Here is a 24,363-nt window from a genome sequence, read left to right as displayed (position 1 = left end):
TTTCAAGGGTATTTTTCATTAAGAATAAACGACGTAATTTTTGTGAGAATGGCTGTGAGCCCTCTCGACTTCTCCTTTAATATATTAGATTCTATCTCTTTTGTTTTTGTTTTTAAATTATTTAAATTTCCTTTTTTCTTAGGGGTTTTGGATTTTTGGTTGTAAAATATAATAATCAATAGAGAACCAAATTGGCAGTGGACTACATTTAATATAATCCATGTTTCGATATGTTGCATATTAAGGTTTCATAGATTTTAAAATTTTAGGCACCACAAAAATTATTTTTTAATACTTTAAAACTATAATCATATTAGAAAATTGAAAATTTGGTAAATCGATTGTGTTTATTCGTATTTAAACACCTATAGTAAAAAAAATTTGGTTGGACGTGAGAAGCATAATATTGAAGAAGGCCTCGTCGTTAATGTTTTTTTTGAAAGTGGCCCTTTTAAACTAATTTTGAGCCCATTTATCTTTACTAATACTTTACACCAGCGGTTACTTAACTCTTAAACAGTCAAATCTTGTACCGTTAGATTAATCACTCATCTCATCCTGTCCGTTCGATTTACATCTTTCCTCACCTATACGTAACCCTTACCATAATCAGAGCCAAATCGAAGAAATCAAGAAACAAAAAAAAAAAAATACAAAACAGAGAAGAAGAAGAAGCGAGAAAAGAGAGATGTCGAAGCCGAACAGAGAAGATTAGGGCTTTCGTTAGATTTTCAAATACCAAAATAAAATTAGTATCTTAGTCTTCTTCTTCTCCTTCTGTACTTGTGTTTCTCTCTTCTGCTTTTTGATAATTCAAAGGTTCGTTTTTTTCTTTTCCTACTGTTAAGTGTACTATGTTCTTCATATTGTCACTGTAATATGTCTGCTGTTTAATGGGTTTCGTTGCTTTTCATTGGAATTATTGTGGGAATGTATCAAAATGGTTAATTGTTTTTTCCTTCTTGCTTCAGATTTGGGGTTCTGGGTTCTGTTTGGTTATGTTGGGATATCAACAATAGAGGAAGAATTAGGTTTCTGACTTTAGATTAGATATTACTTCTTTTGAAATGTTTTGATTCGGTGAACAAGTGTACTATATAGCATTTTGATCATAACTAGTATCTCATTTGTTATTGTTGAAGTTCCTAAGTTTCATGGATACTAATTTCTTATTGTAGTAGACTAATGACTAAATGAGTAATGATTACTAATTATACTAATCTCATTAGTAGACTAATTGATTTGGTAATATGCTTACTAACTACACTAGCTTCTTATTGGAGTGTAGACAAATCTAAAGTGTGAATTTTTCTTGTTGTGTTTATTGTTGCACTGTGATTTGATTCAACTCGTGTTCTTATTTTTTGTTCTTTAAAATGGCTTTAATGTTACTTCTGTTGGTGGTGGTGATTGGTCGTTATGCTCTCTTTGATTAGAGTGGATTTTATTGCTTTTGGTTGATGTTTATTTCTTCACGTTTTGCTGCCAAGTTTTATTGTTTTTTTCCATTTAGTGTTTTTGTTCTTGTGTGTTGTTTATATAGGGTATAAATAGGCATGTCTTCTGATACGGCTAAGGAAAATGCATCTGTTGTCGATTCATCTTTGACTGATTGGAAACAAGATTTAGGACACTCTGATGATCCAGGTAAATTGTGAAGCTGTGTCTTGTTATTCGCTTTTTCTTGTCTTTTCTTTTTTCTATTGGAAATCTGTGTTTTGTTTTGTCTGTCTTGTTATAATCGTGTCTTGTTTGATAAATAATTTGGACAGAGAATTCAAGTCACAGAAGCAAGGAAGACCATAACCTGTCCAAGGTGGATGTTGAACGACGTAACTTTCCTGATCAACTTAAAAGCTCAAACCCGAATAAAGATAGTAAACCAGGGTACCAGACGAGATACTTCATCATCAAAAGTCTGAATTATGAGAATATTCAAGTTTCAGTCGAGAAAGGGATTTGGGCCACTCAAGTAATGAATGAGCCAATATTGGAAGGTGCTTTTCATGTAAGAAACTCTCCTTTTTAGTTTGCACCATTCTGTAATCTTATATTTAGTATCAGGTATACTGACTTTTATAGTCTTTATGTAGAAATCTGGTCGAGTGATTTTAATCTTCAGCGTGAACATGAGCGGATTCTTCCAAGGGTATGCAGAGATGTTGTCTCCTGTGGGATGGAGGCGAGACCATATATGGAGTCAGGGAGGTGGTAAAAACAATCCGTGGGGACGTAGTTTTAAAGTGAAATGGTTGCGGTTGAGTGAATTGCCTTTTCAGAAAACACTTCATCTCAAGAATCCTATGAATGATTACAAGCCTGTCAAGATTAGTCGAGATTGCCAGGTATAACTTATGCATTGGTTGTCTGAGACAACTTGTCTCAAAACCATGTAGTGACTCAGGCTAGGTTTATGGAAATGACTTGACTTATGTTCTTTAAATGTGTGCATGCTCTAGGAATTACCTGAAGATATCGGTGAAGCACTTTGTGAACTCCTTGATGCAAATAGCTGCGATGACGGGTTGCTCAATAGGTACCTCCTCGAAATCTAAGTGGGCTTTTTGGTTCTTAGATCTGCTTGTCCTTGATTCTGTTCTCTTCACAGCTCCTCGAGGGATGATTATTCAACAAAAAGGTCCCGTGCAGAACCTCCGTCTTCCTCAGGAGATGAAGAGTATAATAACAATCTGTGGGGCCATACAGCAATGCCTTACCCTCCTGCGGTCTACCCAAACCAGGATGACCTCAGCAGATTTCATCTTGCACAACAGAGAGGATATGGAGTACACTCCGAATATCTTCATACATCATCAGGTGCATCTAACTCTCACATGGAGCAAGAAAAGTCATTAAGATTCAACTGGTGGGGTTTGCCTTTGGAAAGCCCTCTTGCGAGTTCCCTAACCGATGATGATTTTCTTAACATGGTAGTGGCATATCTACTTGTAATTTATGCTGAGAATTTCATTCAATTACAGCTTCTTGTTCTCGAACTAGATATTTTTTGTAAGTCGTGTTGTTTAGTTGAATCAAAGATAGTCATGACACACTACTGGAAATGGAAACTTGGTGAAAACATTTGTAGTATATTTCAAACTCTGAGCTATTTCAGTGAGCTACTATTCCTGATCTATATTTTATCAGGGTCTGGATCAAGTTTAGCCTTTTGCAATGATGTTACAGGGGACTTCCTTCTGTTTGCTTGAGAAGCATCATGAGCTCAGGTTCTGTTGTTTTCTAATTTTTGACAAAGTCTTGTGATTGTGTTTTTCTGTTGTTTTTGCAGTCTTATGAAGAATACCTTGAAACCCACAGCAGATGCATGAAACAACTTGATCATCCTGTCAGTATGTTTTATCCATCACTGTTTAATATTCATTATTGCTATTTTTGGATTAAACTTCTGGCTCGATCTGATAATACTTTTGAGTTTCCTTACCTTTCTACGACGTGTATAGGTTGTCTTGATTCATTTTTTGTCATATTATTCTGGAGATGCTCATAACTTCATAATTATCATTGGCTGATTCTTACATGGTGAACCATCTTTTTCTCTGCAGGTGATGCCACAATCACGGGCCACTCAAGAGCCATCAAGTAAAACAGATGATGTGTAAGCTTGCAAAACCTTCTGATGAACCAAAGAAAGCTTCAATTTTCCCTGCAGTTTCCTGATTGTTTCTGTCTTTGTCATTGTCAGAAGCAATGGTTCGTCAAAAGACAGGTCATCATCAAGAAAGAGAGGACGAGATTCATCCTAGAGTCCAAACTCTACTACGAAAGACCACCATTAGCAGGATAGTATGGTGATCTGGAGAAGTTGTTGTTATGTTGTAATTCATGTTCATTTGGTCTGGTGGTTTATAGAAACCAGAAGATTGTAACTAAAAGTTTTTTCATTTGATTGCCAAAACTTGTACAGTGTCAAACTTGGCAAAACGTAAACTTTTGGAAACCTAAACCCGAAATTGGGGTTTGTAAGATCTTTTAGTTATAAAGATGAGTTTCCAATCATACCGTGTTATAAAGTAATAACCGCAATAGAACTAAAATCTCCTTTTGCAACATTACAACATCTAGTCTCGATCTTCATCCGGCTTGAGTCAATCAGAGATCTGTAGAAGATCCAGAGATGGATTTCAGTGTCTGGGCAGGAGACCCTCCCTCTGAGCCATTTCGTAGAGACCAATGCTCACAAGAACCTTAGCGTCAGCTGTTTTGCGCCAGAGCTCTCTGTATGGGATGAGTCGGACTTTGATGAACTCACCGTGTTCACGGAGTCCTGTCTCTTTGCCTTGCAAGTGTCTGATAGTCTCTTGTTCCACTTGTCCTCTGTAAAGAAACACGCTCATCTCTTCATCACAGCCTCCCTGAGCCAGAGAGACACCAAACGAATAGAAGCAATCAATCAGTTTCCAACCATATTTTAAGACTACGAGATGATGAAACGTTTTTAAATGTCTGCAGCTTGTTACCAAGACTACTAAAATGAGACAGGTATACTAGAAAACCAGAAGATGGATAGAGGAAGGATTACTTACGGGAGAAGGGAAAATTTTGTGACCTGTAGATGGGTCAAGGAAAGCCGTAAGATCAACCATATCTTCTTTTTTCAATTTTATACCAATCTCCTCTTCGACCTGATATATCCACCAAACAAAAGTCGTGTAACTTGCGCAAAACAAGAGTCGAGAAAAATTTTCAGACTCATGTTTGAGTTAAACTTCGAATTGTCTACAATTTCAGGCTCCTTTGGTAAAACAACTAAAGATCCAAAACATATAATATGCCATGTCATTTGCAGTGACAGTATTTCAACTCAAAAACTTCTATAATATTTCATCTTAACACTCAATTCCTTTCGCAAAGTTGCCAAATGTTCAACAAAGATAGAGAGGTACCTCACGAACAGCAGTTCCAACAAAGTCACCTTTATCATCATCCAACATTCCAGCAGGTAATTCCAGAACAATCTTCCCAGTAGGAACCCGAACCTTCAAAAAAAAAAAACCCGTAGAATGTCATATATGTCATCTTCAACATTCAAAAAAACAATTCTTCTCTGTCTCCATAACCATATGAACACAAAATCGCTACCTGTTCAGTAAGCACCGCGTAAGATTCACCATCTGACTCCAAGAGAATAAGCACGGCTACAGCTGGTCCTCGTGCAAATACAATACCTGGAACCTAATGGCGTTTTAGCTTAACAAACTAGCATATATATAATGACTATAATGAATTAATGGTTGAAACAGATACAAGAAGATGCTGATGATAAAGATACCTTCTGACCAGTTTCATTATCGAAAATATCCGCTTTGAATTTGAGAAAGCCAATTCTTTTACCAAACATATCAACTCCCTGAATTCATCATCATCATATCATTGAAGAACCATTTGATCACTACACTAGCAAAATCTCAATGTGTGTGTTTAAGATCTCTTTACCTGGATAAGTAGTTGCTTTAAGGTCATTGTCCCATCAGCTAAGATACCAGACTCTGATTCCAAGTTTCTTAGCCAATTTTTAAAAAGAGATGAATCTATTGCATCCCTACACACAACACAAAAAAATTGAAATCGACTTAAACCGAATTTTCTGAATACCTCAACTCAAGAGAGAGAGAGAATCTAGAGATTTCGAGAACTCACCTGAAATCAGATGATGAGATCCCCGGAGCTGCAGAGACAAGGACAGGCTCGTTGGGTTGGCTCGTGAGCGTGATGGATTGAGCGAGAGAGGAAGAGGAAGAAGAAGATGACATTTTGCAGCGAAGAATCAGGTTTGCATGGTGGTGATGAAGTAGACGAGGCAGAGAGCGTGAAGGACACGCGAGTAAACGCGAAGGAAGAAGAGTAAAGGCAGCCATTGATGAGGCAAGCAAATTCTCTGACTCACACAGTCACACTCCTTGGGGAAGATGGAAAGTTCAACACGTGTTGAACCGCACGTGTCAAAGTATAGTGGGCTTCGAATACTTTTGTATAAATAAGACATAAGAAGACAGATAAGCAAAAAGGTTTCGTGGTGTAGTTGGTTATCACGTCAGTCTAACACACTGAAGGTCTCCGGTTCGAACCCGGGCGAAGCCATTACTATTTTCATTTTTTGCCTTCTATCATTACATAAATGATAAATCAACATAGCCATATTGTAAACCTCTTTTTGTATTTCATTCATATAAACAAAAGAGTAATTAACCACAAATCACATTTTCATGTGTCCGATGATTATCGAGGCTTTACGATCAGGGTCTTGGCGGTTGATCAAGTACTGTAACAATGATTCTATTGCACCAACTCGTCTTTGGTCGGGTTTGGTGCTAATTATATCCCTATGTGGTGATGCATCCTTTGAACTCTAAGATCATATACCTGTGGAGCAGAAACAATAATGGTCTAGTAGTCTTGTATTGAGGACTCGCAAGTTTAGTCTTCACAAGGTTGAGTGAGTCATCACCGGAAGATGAGAAGGAGAGCAAGTCTATGGATGGTTGCATCACGAGACTTAGCCGTTGCAAGGAGTATATGGCTTCATTCATTCATCACATAAATCACAGATCAATACATATAACGGTTTAACATATATTGTTTCAAAACCCCAAAACTGATGTTGAACCTCTCTTTGTATATAATTCATATCAAGAAATGAGTATCCACAATATACATATCCTTTGCCAAAATTAGCCGACCACAATGTCATACCCACACCCCCTTGAGAGACAGATTTTAGTTCTTCATAATGTTAGCCTTCTTTTTGAATAGTTGTCACCTAAGAGAACCAAGTCTTAATGTACAAAAAAGAATGGAGATGATTCATATAACTAAGAAGGATTCTTTTCTACGATCAGCTACGCTCCTGCGAAATCAAAATCAAGTAACAAAAATTATCCACAAAGCTACATAAGAAGCACTGATATATAAAAAGGAGTGTCCTTTTGTATATTACTTGTTAATTTAGTTGCACCGCTGCTTCGAGCTTACCACTCCGAGAAGAAGTCCATTGCCGGCTAGTTTCAGGAATTACACAGTGTTGTACCATCGGTTTCCTCGCAAACTTGCTTGTTTTCTGCAATGGAGTTAGTAGAAACAAGCTTCAATCAATAATAGCTTATTACTTCATTCCCTGCTTGAAAAGAGTTCAGTTTGTTTTTCCTTTGAGCCCTTATGCCCAAAGAATACAATTGTAAAACTTGATATGATTCTAAAGATGGGACATAAAGTTAAATGAAACCATGAGTTGTATATTTACTTGTTCAGGCTGATCAAATCTTGAGTGAGATCCATTGTTTTGCTGGAGTTCGGATGATAAGGAGAGCTGCATATTAAAACGAAGTAAGAAAACAAAGGGTTCATCAGATAACTAGAGTACGATAAGAACAATCTCAAGTTAACCTATTGAGAAAAATAGAACGTTCGGGAACCGTGAATCGAACCTTACTGAAAAGGTCTGTCGGCAAATTTGGTTGAGCTCTCCTTTCTGAGTGAAACCTAAACCCCTGAGTTTGAGTGTAAGAACAGTTTGAGTCTATTGTAGGAGATATAGACACCAAGTGTAGAGAATAATAATCCATAGACAGACATACCACGGGAGTTGTAGTTTCTCGCTTGCTTTTTGTGAAAATGCCAATGTCTTGTCCACTTGAAAGTATCTGTTCAATGGAAAATGAGCTCTCTATGACTGTACCTATTATGCAATAAAATGCAACACGAGATAGAAAACGTTATACCTTATTATTAAGAGGCCGAGCTTTCAAGAGGTGTTTTCTATCATCATCCTTAGGTGTATCCATAGCTCTTGGTCTATTAAAATTCAACTCGCAGAATAATCACATTTCTATTATATAAAAGTTGGTGCAAGTAAGCAAGAGACCCGCATAATTTTTTACATATCATACCTTCTTGGTTCTCTGTTAACACCGTCAAGATATGCTGTTGTATTAGGCTTATCTGACTCCTGTCAAAATGAAAAATTCTCTCCTTTAGAATCAGCACTTTGAGACTCATTGAGTGGTCCACATGAAAGATGAGTATCAGTTAGATCCCATGTCAGGATACACACATTGATATAAAGTAATCTTGTAATATGATTTCAAGTAAGTTCAGTTGGTGTATAACCTTACGATTATTATTTCCCGGATATGGCGACGTTGACACTGCTGATGAATGTTGCATAGCTCTTTCCGAGGTCTTCAAGCGAAACTCCTGATAAAACCACAAGAAACATAATCTTAAGTATTAATTCTTAACCCTGTAAAACAAAGAGTAAGACCAGCCCAACTTAGTTTTTAATGCTTACTTGAAATTCTGGTAGTTTAGGAGTGCTCTTTTTTCGAATGGGTAATGATGGAGCCTCAAAGATCTACAGGCAACACACACACACATGTTTGAGCTGGGAATACAGTAACGAAATGAGTTTCATGTTAGGTACGTAGCAGATACTAACTTTTCGGTTCAAGGGGCGTGCTTTGAACCCATACACTGATGTTGAGTCCTGCTCCAACTTAGCATCAATCCTGTGCCTGCAATAATCCATTGGTGCAAATGCATGTAAGATCTGATTTTTACCATAACTATTGACTGTCAGTCAATGTCTAGGTTCTAACCTTATCCTATTTGCTCTATGTGATGTTGCAAAGTCAGGCTCCTGAGGGACAGTAATCTTCATCCTCGCATGTAGTGAGTTTTTATCGAGATCCTGAAAACCATATAACAACCAATTGAATGATTTACACTGACTGCTCTTTTCTAACAAGAAGGTTAAATTTTCCATATGTTCAGGAGTACTCAAGAAACAGATAACAACCTTCTTGAGTAACTTATGGACCAAATTCGTTTCCTGCGTCACTTCAGCAACCTGAAACAGAAGAGAGCTTATTTGAAGGTCAACCGCTTAAATCATATTTTCTTGAAGGAACTAGATACAAGGAGACTCATGGCTACAAGAAAATCGACCTTACGAAGTAGACCTCCCTCGAGCTTCTGTCTTTTAGCAGATTGCATTTCAGATCCAGTTGAAGGAAACAAGCCTTTCTCCTTACTTTCATCCACTTGCCTTTGCAGTCTAGGAGATAACCAAAACAAAGCAACTATTAAGTTTATTGATTTGAAAGTTGACAGAAGAAAGATACCAAGAAACTATATGTTGTCATAGTCACCTGGCATTATCTAGCTTTGCCAATAGGCTAGCAGTAGGCTTCATCAATGTTGAGCCTCTTGGTATAGGCCTGATGCTTGACTTTGGTCGGTATTTCAGTTTATCAGAAGGAGTCCGATTGCTAAATGTAGGTCCTGGTATCAGTAGAGGAAGTGAGAACTTAGACATGAGGCAAAAGTAAACAACCAAATATATATATCTAAGTACAATACCAAAAACAGGTCAGAGGTCAGAGGTTAAAAAAAAATAGTTGAAACACATGTGTATTGTAATCTTTAGTCATGTAAGTAAAAGTGATTACCTTTATGTAAGGACTCATTTGGATCTTTGTTCAAAGTACCACCTTGGATGAAAGTAAACACCCCAGACCTCGTTCCATTTCCTGACAAAAAAAAAACAAGAACCATAAATTGTAAAGTTTTCACTTTTTCCCATTTTACAGTTGGTTATCTAAACCTAAACAGTCCTGAAACCAGTAAACTAGTTTAGAGATGCACGAACACAATCCAAAACATCCAACAGCATTCACCTATTTCATTCACATCTTGAACATCTACCGTAACTTCCCCAACTTCTGATTTTGACAAAGACTCAGTCTTGTCTTCAGACAAAACCTTCTCTCTCATAATCAATTCTACTGCAAAAGCTGAAAAACAAAAAAAAAAACATAAACACACTTCAATCCTAACATGACGACATTGGTCCTCTGCATTTGTAATAATAAAAATAAAAAAAATCAAAATCCAATCAACGAATAAAAAAAAACAGATTCCTAACCACAAAATCACGATATCATCGAAGAAGATTATAATTCAAATTTTTTTCATTACCGCATTGCGTAAGATGACGTAATTAAAAATCCAAAATTTAGTGTACACAGTTCTACGAAAACACAATCACAAAGGCGAGTAAGGAGGCGATACTTACGAGACGGTGGATAAGACTGAGCGGTCTCAAACCAAAGTTCAGCAGCACGAGACTCCAAAGCCAACTCTTCCCGAGTAAAATCAAACCAATGAGCAGCATCAAACTCGTAATCCAAATCGATTTCAGTCACTTCGAACACCATCATATCTGTATCCATATCAACATCGTACTCCGTCTCTGTCTCCGTATCCGTCTCCGTCTCTGTCTCCATCTCCATATCTCTCTTTAAAACCTCCACTGTGAGACAATAAACGCAATAACAGTAATAAAAAAAAAAACGAACCACTGGTTTACTCACCGCAAAATCCAGAGAGAACCCTAATTTATGTGTGGTTTTATTATCATCATTGGTTTTTTTGATGAGTAGAACACAGAAGGAAGGAGAAGAAGAAAGAAGAAATAAGTAAGAAATTGCAGAGAAGGAAATAAATGTCACTATTTTTTTTTTAGTTAACAAAAAAAAAAGCGACAAAACGGCAAATTTTTTATTTTATGTTTTCCTTCTACAGAACAACAAAACGACACCGTTGTATGAGCGTGCAGTTTTTCATGACGTGGATTTATTATCTAGAAAACAAAATGTGTTTGAATTTGATTAGACTGATGAGAGGGATAGTGTGGAAAGACTAGAGTACCCCTATTGAGTCAGAGAATGTAGGGGTGTTTATGTAATTTGGTTAGGAAGTGACGTAAGGGGGTTTTAGGTTTTTTTTTTGGGCGTTCGATGAGTCTGAAATTTTCGGCGGGGAATCGAGAACTGTGGATTTTAATTTCGATTCTGCCACCACACCAACAGTTTGCATTCGTTCGTTTGTCACGTTTTGACCTGGCTTTATCTATCACGTTTTGACTGTTTGATTTAGACCTATTTCTTTCTTTTCAAATTTTTTTTCATGTTATCTTGATCTTTGTAACTTTAGAATCTTGTTGGATCATTTTAAACGAAAACCTTGTTATTTGACATACTTATATTAGTATTATTTTTTTGGTTCACAATTCTTTCATATTTATATGTTACAGTCATATGCACTTATGCAGACCTGGTCATATGTGTTTTGTTGATAAAATTGTATTTGTCTATTAGACCATCCAATGGTTTTTCCTATTTATAGAGGAACTTTATAATAGAGGTGAGTTTTACTCCAATGGGAACCTATAAAATAGAGATTCCTCTATTTATAAAGGAACCTTTGTTAAAAAAATAGGGTTCCTCTATAAATAGAGGAAAAAATAGCAATCTCTATTTTAGAAGTGAGAATAAAGGACCATTGGAGTAAAACTCACCTCTATTATAGAGTTCCTCTATTATAGAGGTAAAAATAGAGGACCATTGGAGATGCTCTTAGTGTTTTAACCAAAATGAGTCGTGTTTAAACAATCAAACAAAAAATCACCAACGTTCTGAAACTTTTGTCAAATTAGTTAACCGAAAATTATCATTTTGTTGGTGTTTTCTTCAATTTTAGCTGTATATGAAAATAGAAAACACCTATATTATTCTTTATGTATTACTTTAGGAATTTTTTTTTTCCAACAGCTTACAAGATCAGCTCAAATGAGCTTTAGGATTTTTTTTTTTTTTTTCCAACAGCTTACAAGATCAGCTCAAATGAGCTTTAGGAATTTATTTTTGTATAAATTTAAGTAATGTTTCTATGCAAATTTGTGATGTAACTGATTTTTTTTTTACTATTTATAGTGTGCAATATAGTTTTTATTGGTTGAACTAGTTGTAGACAAGTTGATGTTGTTTTTATGTAAAAAAAGTAATTAAATGAAATATTGTGAATTCTTAAAGAAATATATATATATATATATATATATATATATATATATTATAAAACGAAATGCAGAGGATAATCCCACTAATCTCCAAATTGGGTCCAACCATATATCCTGTTAAAGCTTAAAATTTTCTTGTTGACTATAATTAAAAAAGAAAAAAAAAAAAGCCTAAAATTTGCTTAAAACATTGATATTTACAATATTTCGAATCTGTAACTGAATTTGAAAGTCTTTTTCAGTTTTTCCTATATAATGAGCATGTGTTTCACCAGATGACAAATTGCCATTAATTACCATTATTGATGAGCAATGGATTTTATTCGCATGAAAGATACAATGTTGTTGACACTTGACAGTGGTACCAAACTACCACGTCAGAAAGCATATTTATTTTGATTCAAAAATGAAAACTATAACTTTGCATACATATAACTATAAGTTTTGACATTTAACTTTTTACTGCTAATTGGGCAACTATTTTAGTCTTAACAGTTTTTTTTTAAAAGTATCTATAATACACCAAAGACCCAGGAATTTTTCGTAGAGAATAGGACAAATACTTAATTTTGTGGTTCATAGGTAGGACAAAATGTAAACGCTTAACTTTACATACATATAGTACTTTTTTTTTTTTTTTGTTAAAGCATACATATAGTACTTTTTAGACAAAACTGTGTCAAAAGGATTTCGGGTTTTGTTCAAAAGCACTTTTTGAAGGGAATTAAGACAACATTTATTTGGGGATGAGAGTGGTTGAACATATTTGTTTCTCTGTTTAGTTTTGTGGGAGAGCATCAAATGCACCAATATGAACAATTTTAAATAGTAACCGATATAAAACCTAAATACATTATGGGAAAATTGGATATAAAGCCTTGAAACTGATTTCTGTTGAAACTGATTTATATTTTGCATAAAGCCTTGAATGTAGAAGATTCTACAATAGTTTTTGGATTATGTTTTTGAAAAACCCTTTTTTGCTCTAGTCAATTTTAGCCTAAAGGAATTCCGTAAGAAATAAGAAAATTACTTTTTAGGTTTTCTTTACAATTCTTCATAAAAACCAAAATCCACATAATTTAAGATTAAAAAAAACGCTTATGACATTTCTCATTTTTCTTTTATTGCAAAAACTAAAAATTCATGAATCAAAAACCAAAAACCATAATTTAAAAATCATTTAAAACCCCACTACCAATGGTTTTATATAATTCATTACATAAGGACCCGCACGATGTGCTAGTATTGAAATCGTTAAAGAGAATAAATCCTAAACCCTAAACAATTTTTAAAGAACATAAAAAGAAATTTTATTTTTTGAAGTAAATATAGAAATAATTTTAGTTAGAAAAAATCATATTTGTATTTACCTTCATACACTTATCTATATTTTTTATATATTAGAATAATCTAAAGCTAAATTATACCCTACCAAAATCATATGTGTATTTATCTTTATACACTTATTTATATTTTTATATTTTTAATATATTATAACAATTATTACAATAATCTAAAGCTAAATTATATCCCACCAAAACTTTTACCAAATACTTATCATTAAAAATAATATTATTGTCAAATTTCAAAAACGTTTCACAATTTATTACAAAATATTTTACATGCAAAGAATTCATCAAAGCAACATATAATGTAGTAATCACGTATAATTTTACTGTATGTTTCACAATGAAAAATATGGTCTTAAACCCTAAATTATTTTATTGTCAAAATATGCTCTTTATCACCACCTATAAAATATCTTTTAAACAAATTAAACAAATTTTATGTTGCTTGGCATAATTATAGTTCTTATAATTATTAAAATTGTTTTGTGACAAAATTTCTTTAACCATTAATTTTTTTTACTCCAAATATTTTTTGGATGAACAATTGGTGAAAATGATCTACTCTATTACAAATATTTTATGACCAACCCAATTAAAGTTGAGAAATTGAAAAAAAAGTTAATATAACATAATAAAAATAAAAAATTGAATATTTTAATCATGATGGTATATATAAAACCTTAGATAATTCAGATATATAAAACAGAAACTTTATAAACAATCTCAAACATGATATATGTCATAATCACGTTAAGGATCGATGTCTTATTTACTCATCAGAAGTATCGCATTGTACCAATACTACTTAGAACTATGACCTCATCTCAAATATTCTCGAATCGTAAGTTCTCAACTTATTTCTACCAGAATCAAAAGTTCTCATATATTTCTCTATATATCTGGATTTAAACGGTTTACGAACTAAATTCAATAGAAAACCACATACATCAGGTTTGAAACCAATTTTAAAACGGTTTACCTTTCCAACTTCCGAAATTACAAAATCGCTCTCAATTACTCGGTCAAGCAGCTCTTGTTTCAGTACCGGAATCATTGATATTATCAATAAGAGAAAACTCTAGATTTAGACCAAATACATCAACCACCGACTAATCTTTGAAATTTATAACGCTACTAACTGTAGAATTACTTTTGGAACCTCCATCAGTGTCTCCATCCTCGGTTAATTTAGTGGGCTTTATATACTTTGATTCTGTTTCATTGTATCTAATAGCTTCCATTGAGGAACCCGCACGAATTAAAGACCCAAAATAAATTGGCAAAATTATATCAGAAAAAAAATTAAAGATTAAAAGTTTTGATATAAATATGTAAATTTTATGTAGTTAAGATGTGTGCGGGGTTTTCTCTCTCTTAACTCTCTCCAGATCTTTCAGAGAGAGAAACTTAGTTTTTTGCTTTCTTTGAATAAAATCGGAGTTCTCCGACTACTTGTCGGTTTAGGTTCTGTATTATAGTCTTCTGGTGTTTTCCAGATTTTAGTTTCCGATATCTTGTCGGTATAAACTCTGACATTTTGTCGATATTTTTGAAGCCTTTTGCTTGTTCTTCATGCTAACACTTTTCACTAAAAGAGTGTTTACAATCCAAAAGATTGTTGGTTTTTTGTGTACTACGCACTTGATTTTTCGTCCAGTTGATGGTAATTCCTTACTCTTCCACAAATGGAAAGTTATGAGTGATGGTTCTCGTTGGTCGATTAGTTTTAAGATGATGCAGTTTGAAGGAATTGGAGTTCCGGTCGAGTTTTGATAGTTCTCCGAAAAATACTTCTTTTCAATTAATTGAGGTTTCACTCTAGTAAACAAAGAAAAATCCAACTAATTTCTTTCGGTGACTATTAGCAAGAGGCTAGTAGTACAATAGAAGGCTCGATCCATAGAAGCTGTGTGAAGATCTTGAAAAACTGGCCGGCCAATAAGGATTCCGGTGAAGACCTTCTCGCGATGAAACACAGATATGCTTGGATGTTGACATGTTGCTTACACGTGTTTGTTAATATTCAATCATTATCCTTAGTGTATTGTAACTTGTAATGGGCCTAAAGTTGTTAGATTGCCGGGAAAAATAAAAAAAACATGTAAATTTTATGTAGATATAAATATATTTTTTAAATTAGTTGTTTCTATTAAGTTTTAAAAATAATAATTCTTTGACATAACTTATGTTATTTTTTTTATATTTGTTATTTACTATTTCTTGATTAATAATAATATACATGTTTAATGAATTATTTTTTGTTTATGTCAAAATCTAATTGAGAAAACACATATAATGTAATTAGCGTAAGATATCTGTTAGATTCTCTTGCAAGATATTTGTGGTTAAATTTGATGGGTTCGAATATTTGCTACATCAGAATGACGTCTTCCTCTCTATATACAAGATAAAGATCTGAGAGAATACATACCTTTATATTTAAATTCTTTTTCTTTTAAGATTAGGCCAAGGATTCAATATAACGTATGATTGCTTTGTATAAGTTTAATTATTGTAGAATTTTTAGGTTAAATTTTTTTTCTTTTAAGATTAGGCCAATAAATTCAATATAAGGTAGACGATTCCTTTTTCTTTAAAATTATAAAATTGTATAATTTATATAATTTTTAATTATTTTTTTAATTATTATTTTTTTTCTTTTGAAATTTTGACACATGTCGCGATCTTATAAATTATTAATTTTGAAATCATACTTTATATAATAAGATAGTTTTGGATTGGTCCCTTGGCTTTAGCCCGTCACGCCGCCCCATGAGCCGGGCCTGAGTCTACCATTCACGGCATAACTGAAAATTAAACTCATCGATCAATCAATAACCATATGTATAATATATATATATATATATATATACACAAGCAGTATGGGCAGCTACTTCAAAAATCATAGGTAAGGTTTCTTATTGCACCGTTTAATTATATCTCGAACGCATTTGAAAACAAATTAATAAAAAAATATATAGTTCGAAAAAGAATTCTGAATGACAAAAACATTGGGCCTTTTCTCAATTTAGCCCATAATATTCTAAGTCGCAAGTTTTCACTTCTCTCACATTCTCTGCTACTCTTACGTTTACACGCACATTGTCCTATTGATCTGGATGATCTCATCTGATAGACTGACTTAACATCAACACTATTACAACGACTACATATTCTGGTCATATTCTAGTTACTAATTAGTAATTAGACAATTTCCAATCTTCACATATATATATATATATATATATATATATATATATATATATATATATATTTTGGTTAAAAGTTTGTTTGAATAAATTATGAAAGTCTTACATGAGAACTATAAACAACTATTTTATATGAGAGGACGTAGAATGAGACATGGTCTCAAGTTTTCAACTATATAAACAACAAGGTCAACATCAAAAAGCAAAAGATCCAGAAAAACATATACTAAGATTAGATGTTAGAGAGTTTGCTGTGTTTATAAATTTCTTTTCTACCTTTTTTTTGTAAACAAACCAAAAACAGTAGTGAAGAACTCAGAGACCCAAAAATCAAGAGTTCTTTCACATATTGGACAAAACCTGTACTTTGGGAAATAAAAGCAGAGACAAAGGTTGTTTGTCTCTCAATTACTGTAATAACAAAGCTTCCTCCTCCTTTTTCATAACTTCGAGCTGTCTTTTCGCATACTTAGTGATGAGAATAGTTGTCACCACAGTTGCTACAAAACCAATAATGTTGAGAACAATCTGAAGAATCGAGATGCCTTTTTGTTCCACAGTGGATGCATCTGCCAATGTCCTTATAAGAATCCCTCTGCAAACACCAAAAACAACAACATCAGAATGCTGCTAAATCAATCATTCATTATCAGTATTATTCCAAGACATTTCCACACTTACGTGTAGAGTGCGACAAAAATCTCTGGCGCCATGCCTGCTAGTGAACCGGCTATGTAAGGACCGTACTTCACACGAGTTGCAACAGCGCAGTAGTTATAAAGAGCAAAAGGGAATGGAGAAATCCGGATTAAGGTTACAGCTCGAAACTGGTGAAAACAACTGCCTCCACCAGCAGCTCTCAACATTGCAGCTTGATCTGGATATTTTTCTAACCAACCCTGGCAACATGATAACATTTTCAGCAATCTATTGAAGAAGAGGCCAATTACTTCAGGAGTCATGAGGATATATAACTTAAGAAAGACACATACTTGAATTTTGTTGCAGAAGAGATAGCTGATGAAGTAAGGAAGTGATACACCAATAGCTACAGCTGGAAGAGTAAGGAGAAGACCATAGCCATAACCAAATGTAATCCCAGCCACCCACATTGACGGCGTAGTTGGAATAAGTATCACAGGGAATAAAGACACGGATGCAAACACAATAATACCACACACCGGGTGTGTAAATGTCTCCATCTCCCATTTTATAAGTGGGATTAGCTCCTGCAACCAAAGACAAATGGGATAAATCTCATAGTTAGCAAAAGAGCCAAAGATGTTACAAACTGGATTTGTTAAGAGAATCATGTAATATAGCCACAGAACATCAAACTACAAATCTCAATGCTGCTTTAACTTTCATTCTAGAGCAATTGGGAGACTCGGAACCTGAGCTAATAGGAGAGTACACAACTCCAAAGTCACATTAACCCTGAGCTAATAGCAGGGTAACACAACACAACCCCAATCATATAAAGGAACCTACTTTATAAACTAAAGGAGCAGTTTCATCATTACAAACTTGTGGGCAATTACATATGTTGAAACCCAATTGAGAAAGAACAGAACTTTCAAAAGAACATAACACATAGAACATCAAACCTTATCCATGATTAAAGGAGCGAGCCATTTGTAACCAGCGAGACACAAAGCAGTCAGAACGGTGAAGAAAAGACCAAGCTTGATCCAGAACCACACAGATCTTTTCTGTCCACTAGAAGAAGAAGAAGAAGACGGTGATGATAATGATGATAAATCTTCTTCTTCTTCTTGTCGATGTTCTTCAAACTCATTATCACTAAGTTTAACGTAATTCCCTGATTTCTCAACTCTATCATCTTCAACTCTAACCCGAAATTCAGAAACCGCATCGTCTTCCTCGTGATAAGTCATCGAGTAGTAGTACTAACCTAGAAAAACAGAGACGAACGAATCGATTCTCCGATGGTTATCGGAGAAGGAACGAGAGGACACAATACAGTGATGAAGAAAAACTCAAAACGAATCCTGAGAAACCTGAGGATGAAGGAAGGATTGAGAGAAACAAATTAAGAAGATTTGTGTGATTTTTTGAGAAAAAAGAGAAACAAAATCAAAAGTTTTTGTTTATTTCCTTTTTGTTTGTTGAAGTGTCATTGCTAGCCTTGACGCAAGTTCCATTCTTTAATTTATTTATTTTCCCATTTATATTGGTGTTTTTTGCTTTATTTTATTCAGTTGTTTGCTTCCTTTTTTGTAGTTTGTTGAACTCACGGTTGACGTAAAATAATAGAATATTATTTAGTTTGAAAAAAACACTTGGATCATGTCGGCATAGGCGTGTGGATAATGTTATTTTGAAATTATTTTGGGTGCGTTAACAAAAAAAAAAATTTTGGGTGTAATAATACAACATCTTTGATTAAATATACTAAAGAAAATCAACTATTTAAAAGAATAGTTTATTTTTTTCTAATTATACTATAGTTAACTGGCTTAACTTATGGTTGATAAAAAAACAATATTTAAATTGAAATACTAAGTTTAAGAAAGAGTTAGTATATTTTTTTTAACTTTATATTAAAAAAACAATATTTGATTATTAGACTGGTTTTGTAAAATCTCTCACTTTCAGCCAGTTGTGTTGAGTACAGGACCAATCAAAAATAAGAGGTGGTGGCTTTATTGCCATACACGTGGCCATAACAAAGGACGATTAGTTGTTTGCTTCCTTTTTTGTAGTTTGTCGTTAGTTTCGTTTTCGTGTGACTTTACAACTTTTCATTTTCTTTTTTTAGATTGATATTATGGTTTGCAAATCTTTAGAGCATTCGTTAACTGAGTGCATGAACTATGAAGCTTCGTAGACGTAGACATGTATCGCCTAAAGTTCTAAAATAGTTTTTTCTAGCTGCATAAGTAAAGCCAAGATTTAATAAGTTAAAGATACGTAATATTTATCGTTGTCAATGTTTTGGACCTCCTGTGAATGCACTTGGGCTCTGTTTTCTTATTTGTCGTCAAGTCTACTTTTACATTAGAATTGTGGCTAATCTTTTATCAAGTTATATTCGTCATTGTTAATTTTTTTTAATAGATAGTAGATACATACAGGGTTCTTGAATATAACAATTACTTAATTATTTTAGAAGATGCCAGTATTTTAAATTAGTTTTGCACATCCTCTTTATGTCTCTGTTAATGGTGGTGTCAGGTGTGTTGATTCTGCATTTGGTATTACACATCTTTATTTTTTTTTTTTTGTCAAAACAACCCCATATATTAAGTTACCGGAAGAGACTCTCTTCGTGAGAGAGCCAAGAAGGTACCGATGTGCTTACATGGGAAAAACAGAAACCTCGTGCTCTTGCACATTTCGCAAGTTTATCAGCACGGATATTGTCCTCTCTAGGAATATATCTAATGCTAAAATTGACAAATCGCTCTCTGAAATGAATAAAATTCTTCAATTCTGATGAAAAATTCGGCCAATCTTCTATATTGGATGTCATTGTTAGTAGGTCCGAGCAATCCATCGCAAATAGTGCTCTATCAAAATCCAAGGTCAACAGACACTCCATAGCCCAAATGAGAGTATCTAACTCTGCATGTAAAGGGGAGAGACTTCTCCGCGATCCTTTTAACCCCAAATTCATTATCTTATCCCCAATGGATGCAATCCAGCCATGTCCGCTCCGATCCATGTTTGAGTGCCAAGATCCATCAATAAAGCAAACAAGGGCGTCATGTGGGAGTGGAGGCGGAGATATCTTTGCTTCCTCTAATCCAGGCGCAAGGTCTTTAGTGTTGACTTTTCTCCATGCACTTTCTTCTTTGATAGCTTTTTCCAGTGTGTCTTGCGGAGGTTCGGAGATATTTTCAAACACTTTCTTGTTTCGTGCCTTCCATATGTACCACATCATCCAAGGGAATGGCCTCAGGTGTTCTTCGAGATTACCAAAATCTTTATCTCTCCCATATAGGAAGTCAAGGTTACTATATAGGGAAGGTGAAGGGAACACCAAAGGATGGGAGGGGATGGTCGATAAGGCCCACACTTGGCGTGCTGGAGGGCATTCGAATAACATATGATTGATGGTTTCCTCCTCTGCTCCACATCTAGGGCAACCCTTGTCTCTGCCAATATGGCGATAATGTAAGCGTTGGCATACAGCCAAGCATCCATACACACATTGCCACACGAAGTGCTTCAGCTTTCGTGATGTTTTTAACTTCCATGCTTGCGCCTTAAGTGTTGTAACACTAGGACCCTGAACAGGGAGGTCGCCAGCAGGACGAGAGATAGCTCTCGTGGCTTCATATCCAGACTTAACGGTATAATTCCCTGACTTTGTCAAGGTCCAAGAATATCCGTCTCTCGAGGCTTTTAAACTCGGTTTGATCCCCAAGATAAGGGTAATTTCTTTCGGGGGGAAGAGTTCCCGAAGACGCTCCAATTTCCACGTTTTTGTGTTAAAATCAATCAAAGTGTTAACACAAATCAAGGGGTTTCTCTCATTTGTAAGCCCTTCTGGTGGTCGAGCCGGTGAATCTGAGATCCATGGCTCAGTCCAAATGCACGTGTTGAATCCCGAACTAATAGTCTTCCGAATGCCATACGATAGAACCTGTTTTGCCGCCAACATACTCCTCCAACCGTAAGATGGTCTATTTGAAACTTGTATCTCTAATGGGCTACAATAGCGGTAGTATCTCCCTTTGAGGACTCGACTAAGGAGGGAATCTGGGTAATGCAGTAGCCTCCATAACTGCTTTGCCAACAAGGCAAGATTGAACTCTTCTAGTGTTCGGAAGCCTAGCCCGCCTTCCGAAGTATCATTACACATCTGCTCCCATGATATCCAATGTAATCCTTTACTGTCAGCTTTGTTGCTCCACCAAAAATTAGCAATCGCACTACTTAATTTTGAGCATATAGCTTTTGGTAAGAGAAAACACGACATCACATATGTTGGAATTGCTTGTGCCACTGATTTTATCAGGACCTCCTTGCCTCCCTTGGATAGGGATTTTGAGGTCCATAAGTTTACCTTCTTATGGAGTCTATCCCTCACAAAAGAGAAGACTTGTGCCTTCGACCCATGGATCTTCTCCGGGAGGCCCAAATAACTTCCCATACCTCCTTCTTGGGATATCCCTACAATAGATTTGATCTCTTGTCGTATAAGGGGTGGAACCTCGGTTCCAAACATAATCGAGGATTTGGAGAAATTGATTTCCTGTCCTGATGCCTCGCCATAAAAGCGGATTATGTCAATAATTGCCTTACATTGATCAGGTTCAGCTTTGTAGAAGAATAAACTATCATCGGCAAAAAGTAGATGGGAAACCCGGGGACTTGCATTTGAGATGCGTAATCCCTGGATCTTTCCCTCTTGTTCTGCATTCCTAATCTGTGCTATTCGGGCCTCTGTACAAAGAATGAACAGGTACGGCGAGATTGGGTCCCCTTGACGTATCCCACGAGTTGGCCTAATCCGTCCTTTCGAGTCCCCATTGATCAAAATTCTGTAGGATACAGAGGTGATGCATTGCATTATCCAACCCACCCACTTTTGATCAAAACCCATTTTTTCCATTAGTGCTCTCAGAAAGTTCCATTCCACCCTATCATAAGCTTTGCTCATGTCCGTCTTAATTGCCAGAAACTTTTTGCGGTTGGCCTGGTTGGAACGAAGGGCGTGGAAATTTTCTTGAGCGATAAGGATATTATCTGTGATTAACCGTCCTGCCACAAAGGCAGATTGAGTCTCGGATATAAGGTCCGGTAAAAACCTCTTTAGACGTAGGCTTAGGATTTTTGAAATCACCTTATAGCTTACATTACAGAGGCTAATAGGGCGAAATTTTGACATTTCGCGAGGTCGTTCTCCTTTCGGGATCAAACATATATTTGTTTCATTTAATTTGCCATCAAATGTACCAGAGCTAAAGAAATTCTTCACCATATTGATGAGATCACCCTTTATAGTTTCCCAGAATTTTTGAAAGAATAAGGCTGTCATCCCATCCGGACCTGGAGCTTTTTCCGGGTTCAGGGAGAACAAGGCTCTTCTGACTTCCTCTTCTGAAACTTCTCTCGTCAAATGCTCATTCATTGCGGGTGTGACTAGTGTCGGTACATCCTTGATGGCCAGAGTAGGGTCACTCGCATTCGAGGAAGAGAAGAGATTGTTGAAATACTCCACCGCCACTTTTTCTATTCCCTCTTCTGTATCAATCCAAACTCCCAATTGATTAAGGATGCCTGTGATCTTGTTCCTTGCTCTCCTTTGTTTTGTGGAGGCATGGAAAAATTTTGTATTTCTATCTTCTTCAGCAAGCCAAAGTTCTCTGCTTTTTTGGTGCCAGAATGCTTCCTCCTCCCTATAAGCCTCACATAGTTGCCATTTAAGGTTCAGGAGTGTTTCCGACGATGCTTGATCATCTTCGAAGGTCTTATCAATCTTATCTTGGAGATCCTTGATCAGTTTTTCTGAGTTAGTATGATTATTTTTCTTCCACAAGGAGATAGCCCTTTTGCAATCTTGGATTTTTTTCCTAATGGTTCGCTCCCTAGAGGCATCATCGTCTCCCCATCCATCTAGCACTGCCTCTTTAAAGCCAGGCTTATCAATCCATCTCTTATCGAACATGAATTTTTTCACAAACTTTTTTGGACGTGATTGAATTGATGCAAGGAGGGGACGATGATCTGAACCCCACATCTTCATATACTCCACATTAGTGTGGGAAAAAATATTGTGCCATTCCTCGTTTCCCATGGCTCTGTCCAAACGACATCGAATCTTACCATTTGACCGTTGGCCAATCCATGAAAATTGATTTCCTTGATAAGGAAAGTCTATGAAACCACATGAATCGATCATAGCACGGAAAGGTAGAAAGGAGGACTCCGATCTTTTTTTACCCCCTCTTTTTTCGTGATTCCCTGTTATTTCGTTGAAATCTCCAATGATGAACCAAGGTTCGGATCTAGAAACTCCGATACGCATTAGTCTTTCCCACACATATCCACGGTTTGCAGGGACAGGGTCACCGTAGATAAAAGTCATAAAAACTCGGTTTCCATTAATGATTGTTTCGATGTCGATCAATCGATCATCTAACAACAGGAACCTAACCGGATAGTCTTTCGAATAGAAAAGGGCTAACCCTCCACTTGTACCTTCAGGCTCAACAGTTTGGAGGTTGTCGAAACCTAAATCAACTTGCAAAGATTGCAGAAACGTCTTATCATTCTTGGTCTCAGATAAAAACATAAAACCTGGTGAGTACATACGACACATCTCTCCCAGTCGACGAGAAGTCTCTTTAGCTCTCGCTCCTTGACAATTCCATGCTATTGTTCTCATAATTTAGTTCCGGAGGGAGAAAAAAACCCCACCGTATTAAAATTGCAGCTAAGAAATGTAGCCTTTACTGCTAGATACACTTCACTAAGAAGGAAATACGAAGACCTTTTCAATAGGTCCATTAGCGAATCACCACACTGTCCCAATAACGTGGAAGACAAAATTAGGCCTATATTCATCGTGATCAAATACTGGTCTATCTTCCAAAAATCATTTGTTAGGCCCAAAAACCTAAACAATACTCTCTGGCCCACAACGAATAGGGTTTCATTTGTTAAACGACTCGGCTTCTTGACACCGGAGCAAAGGTGACAGTTAATCGGAGGGACAAGAGGGAGCGCCGAAGTAGTTTTCCGGGATGTTGGGGTCAATCTCACCCTCGACTGGTAGGGGACTCGTTTGATTATTTTCTGGGTCCATGGCAACAGATCTGGGAGGAAAATGTCACATGCACCAGAACTAGGAGATATTGGTCTGTACTTGGGTTGAGAAGCGAAGTTGTAAGCGGATACGAAGGAGAACGAGAAAGACGTATCACCGCCGGCGCAGAGGAGGACGAATCGCCACCAC

The 24,363-nt window shown here is 35.7% G+C and overlaps 5 protein-coding genes and 1 non-coding gene across 14 annotated transcripts in view; 2 read left to right on the top strand and 4 right to left on the bottom strand.

The window, feature by feature from the left end:
• On the top strand, positions 645-4,017 carry LOC104717988 (30-kDa cleavage and polyadenylation specificity factor 30-like). 8 transcript variants are annotated; one of them, XM_019234020.1, is made up of 9 exons: positions 645-819; positions 1,544-1,647; positions 1,773-2,008; positions 2,094-2,345; positions 2,460-2,536; positions 2,609-2,930; positions 3,290-3,346; positions 3,564-3,616; positions 3,707-4,017. In XM_019234020.1, the coding sequence occupies exons 2-9, from the start codon at positions 1,557-1,559 to the stop codon at positions 3,762-3,764; spliced, it is 1,146 nt and encodes a 381-aa protein (XP_019089565.1). In that variant the 5' UTR covers positions 645-819; positions 1,544-1,556; the 3' UTR covers positions 3,765-4,017. The 8 variants fall into 8 exon arrangements, 5 of the variants coding, with proteins under 5 accessions (XP_019089565.1, XP_010433936.1, XP_019089568.1 ...); XM_010435634.1 differs by having other exon boundaries at positions 3,704-4,017; XM_019234023.1 differs by having other exon boundaries at positions 3,290-3,350.
• Positions 3,950-5,915, bottom strand: LOC104718007 (nudix hydrolase 14, chloroplastic). The gene is made up of 7 exons (XM_010435663.2): positions 5,659-5,915; positions 5,455-5,560; positions 5,291-5,368; positions 5,101-5,193; positions 4,905-4,997; positions 4,545-4,643; positions 3,950-4,373 (listed from the first exon to the last, which is right to left on the bottom strand). The coding sequence occupies exons 1-7, from the start codon at positions 5,874-5,876 to the stop codon at positions 4,143-4,145; spliced, it is 918 nt and encodes a 305-aa protein (XP_010433965.1). The 5' UTR covers positions 5,877-5,915; the 3' UTR covers positions 3,950-4,142.
• Positions 6,026-6,099, top strand: TRNAV-AAC. Its single transcript has one exon. It is a non-coding gene; the product is annotated as a tRNA-Val (tRNA).
• LOC104717972 (protein TPX2-like) lies at positions 6,522-10,515 on the bottom strand. 2 transcript variants are annotated; one of them, XM_010435615.1, is made up of 18 exons: positions 10,389-10,515; positions 10,091-10,313; positions 9,693-9,809; positions 9,465-9,545; positions 9,165-9,297; positions 8,962-9,070; positions 8,813-8,863; positions 8,613-8,704; positions 8,453-8,528; positions 8,306-8,368; positions 8,125-8,211; positions 7,905-7,963; positions 7,737-7,809; positions 7,593-7,658; positions 7,443-7,505; positions 7,259-7,324; positions 6,956-7,075; positions 6,522-6,865 (listed from the first exon to the last, which is right to left on the bottom strand). In XM_010435615.1, the coding sequence occupies exons 2-17, from the start codon at positions 10,305-10,307 to the stop codon at positions 6,959-6,961; spliced, it is 1,470 nt and encodes a 489-aa protein (XP_010433917.1). In that variant the 5' UTR covers positions 10,308-10,313; positions 10,389-10,515; the 3' UTR covers positions 6,522-6,865; positions 6,956-6,958. The 2 variants fall into 2 exon arrangements, with proteins under 2 accessions (XP_010433917.1, XP_010433925.1); XM_010435623.1 differs by lacking the exon at positions 9,693-9,809 and having other exon boundaries at positions 10,091-10,515.
• On the bottom strand, positions 16,571-18,539 carry LOC104717963 (TVP38/TMEM64 family membrane protein slr0305-like). The gene is made up of 4 exons (XM_010435604.2): positions 18,041-18,539; positions 17,426-17,662; positions 17,115-17,332; positions 16,571-17,028 (listed from the first exon to the last, which is right to left on the bottom strand). The coding sequence occupies exons 1-4, from the start codon at positions 18,329-18,331 to the stop codon at positions 16,842-16,844; spliced, it is 933 nt and encodes a 310-aa protein (XP_010433906.1). The 5' UTR covers positions 18,332-18,539; the 3' UTR covers positions 16,571-16,841.
• LOC104748586 (disease resistance protein LAZ5-like) overlaps positions 24,109-24,363 on the bottom strand; it is a 3,751-nt gene continuing 3,496 nt past the window's right edge. Inside the window, exon 6 of the mRNA XM_010470204.2 lies at positions 24,109-24,223. Within this exon, the coding sequence (XP_010468506.1) occupies positions 24,109-24,223 (115 nt within the window). The remainder of the gene's footprint in view (positions 24,224-24,363) is intronic.

This window comes from Camelina sativa, chromosome 2, assembly GCF_000633955.1.
Source record: "Camelina sativa cultivar DH55 chromosome 2, Cs, whole genome shotgun sequence".
NCBI classification, from domain to species: Eukaryota; Viridiplantae; Streptophyta; class Magnoliopsida; order Brassicales; family Brassicaceae; genus Camelina; species Camelina sativa.
The sequence above is the reverse complement of the archived record's forward strand: the minus strand, read 5'-3'. Positions and strand labels throughout refer to the sequence as shown.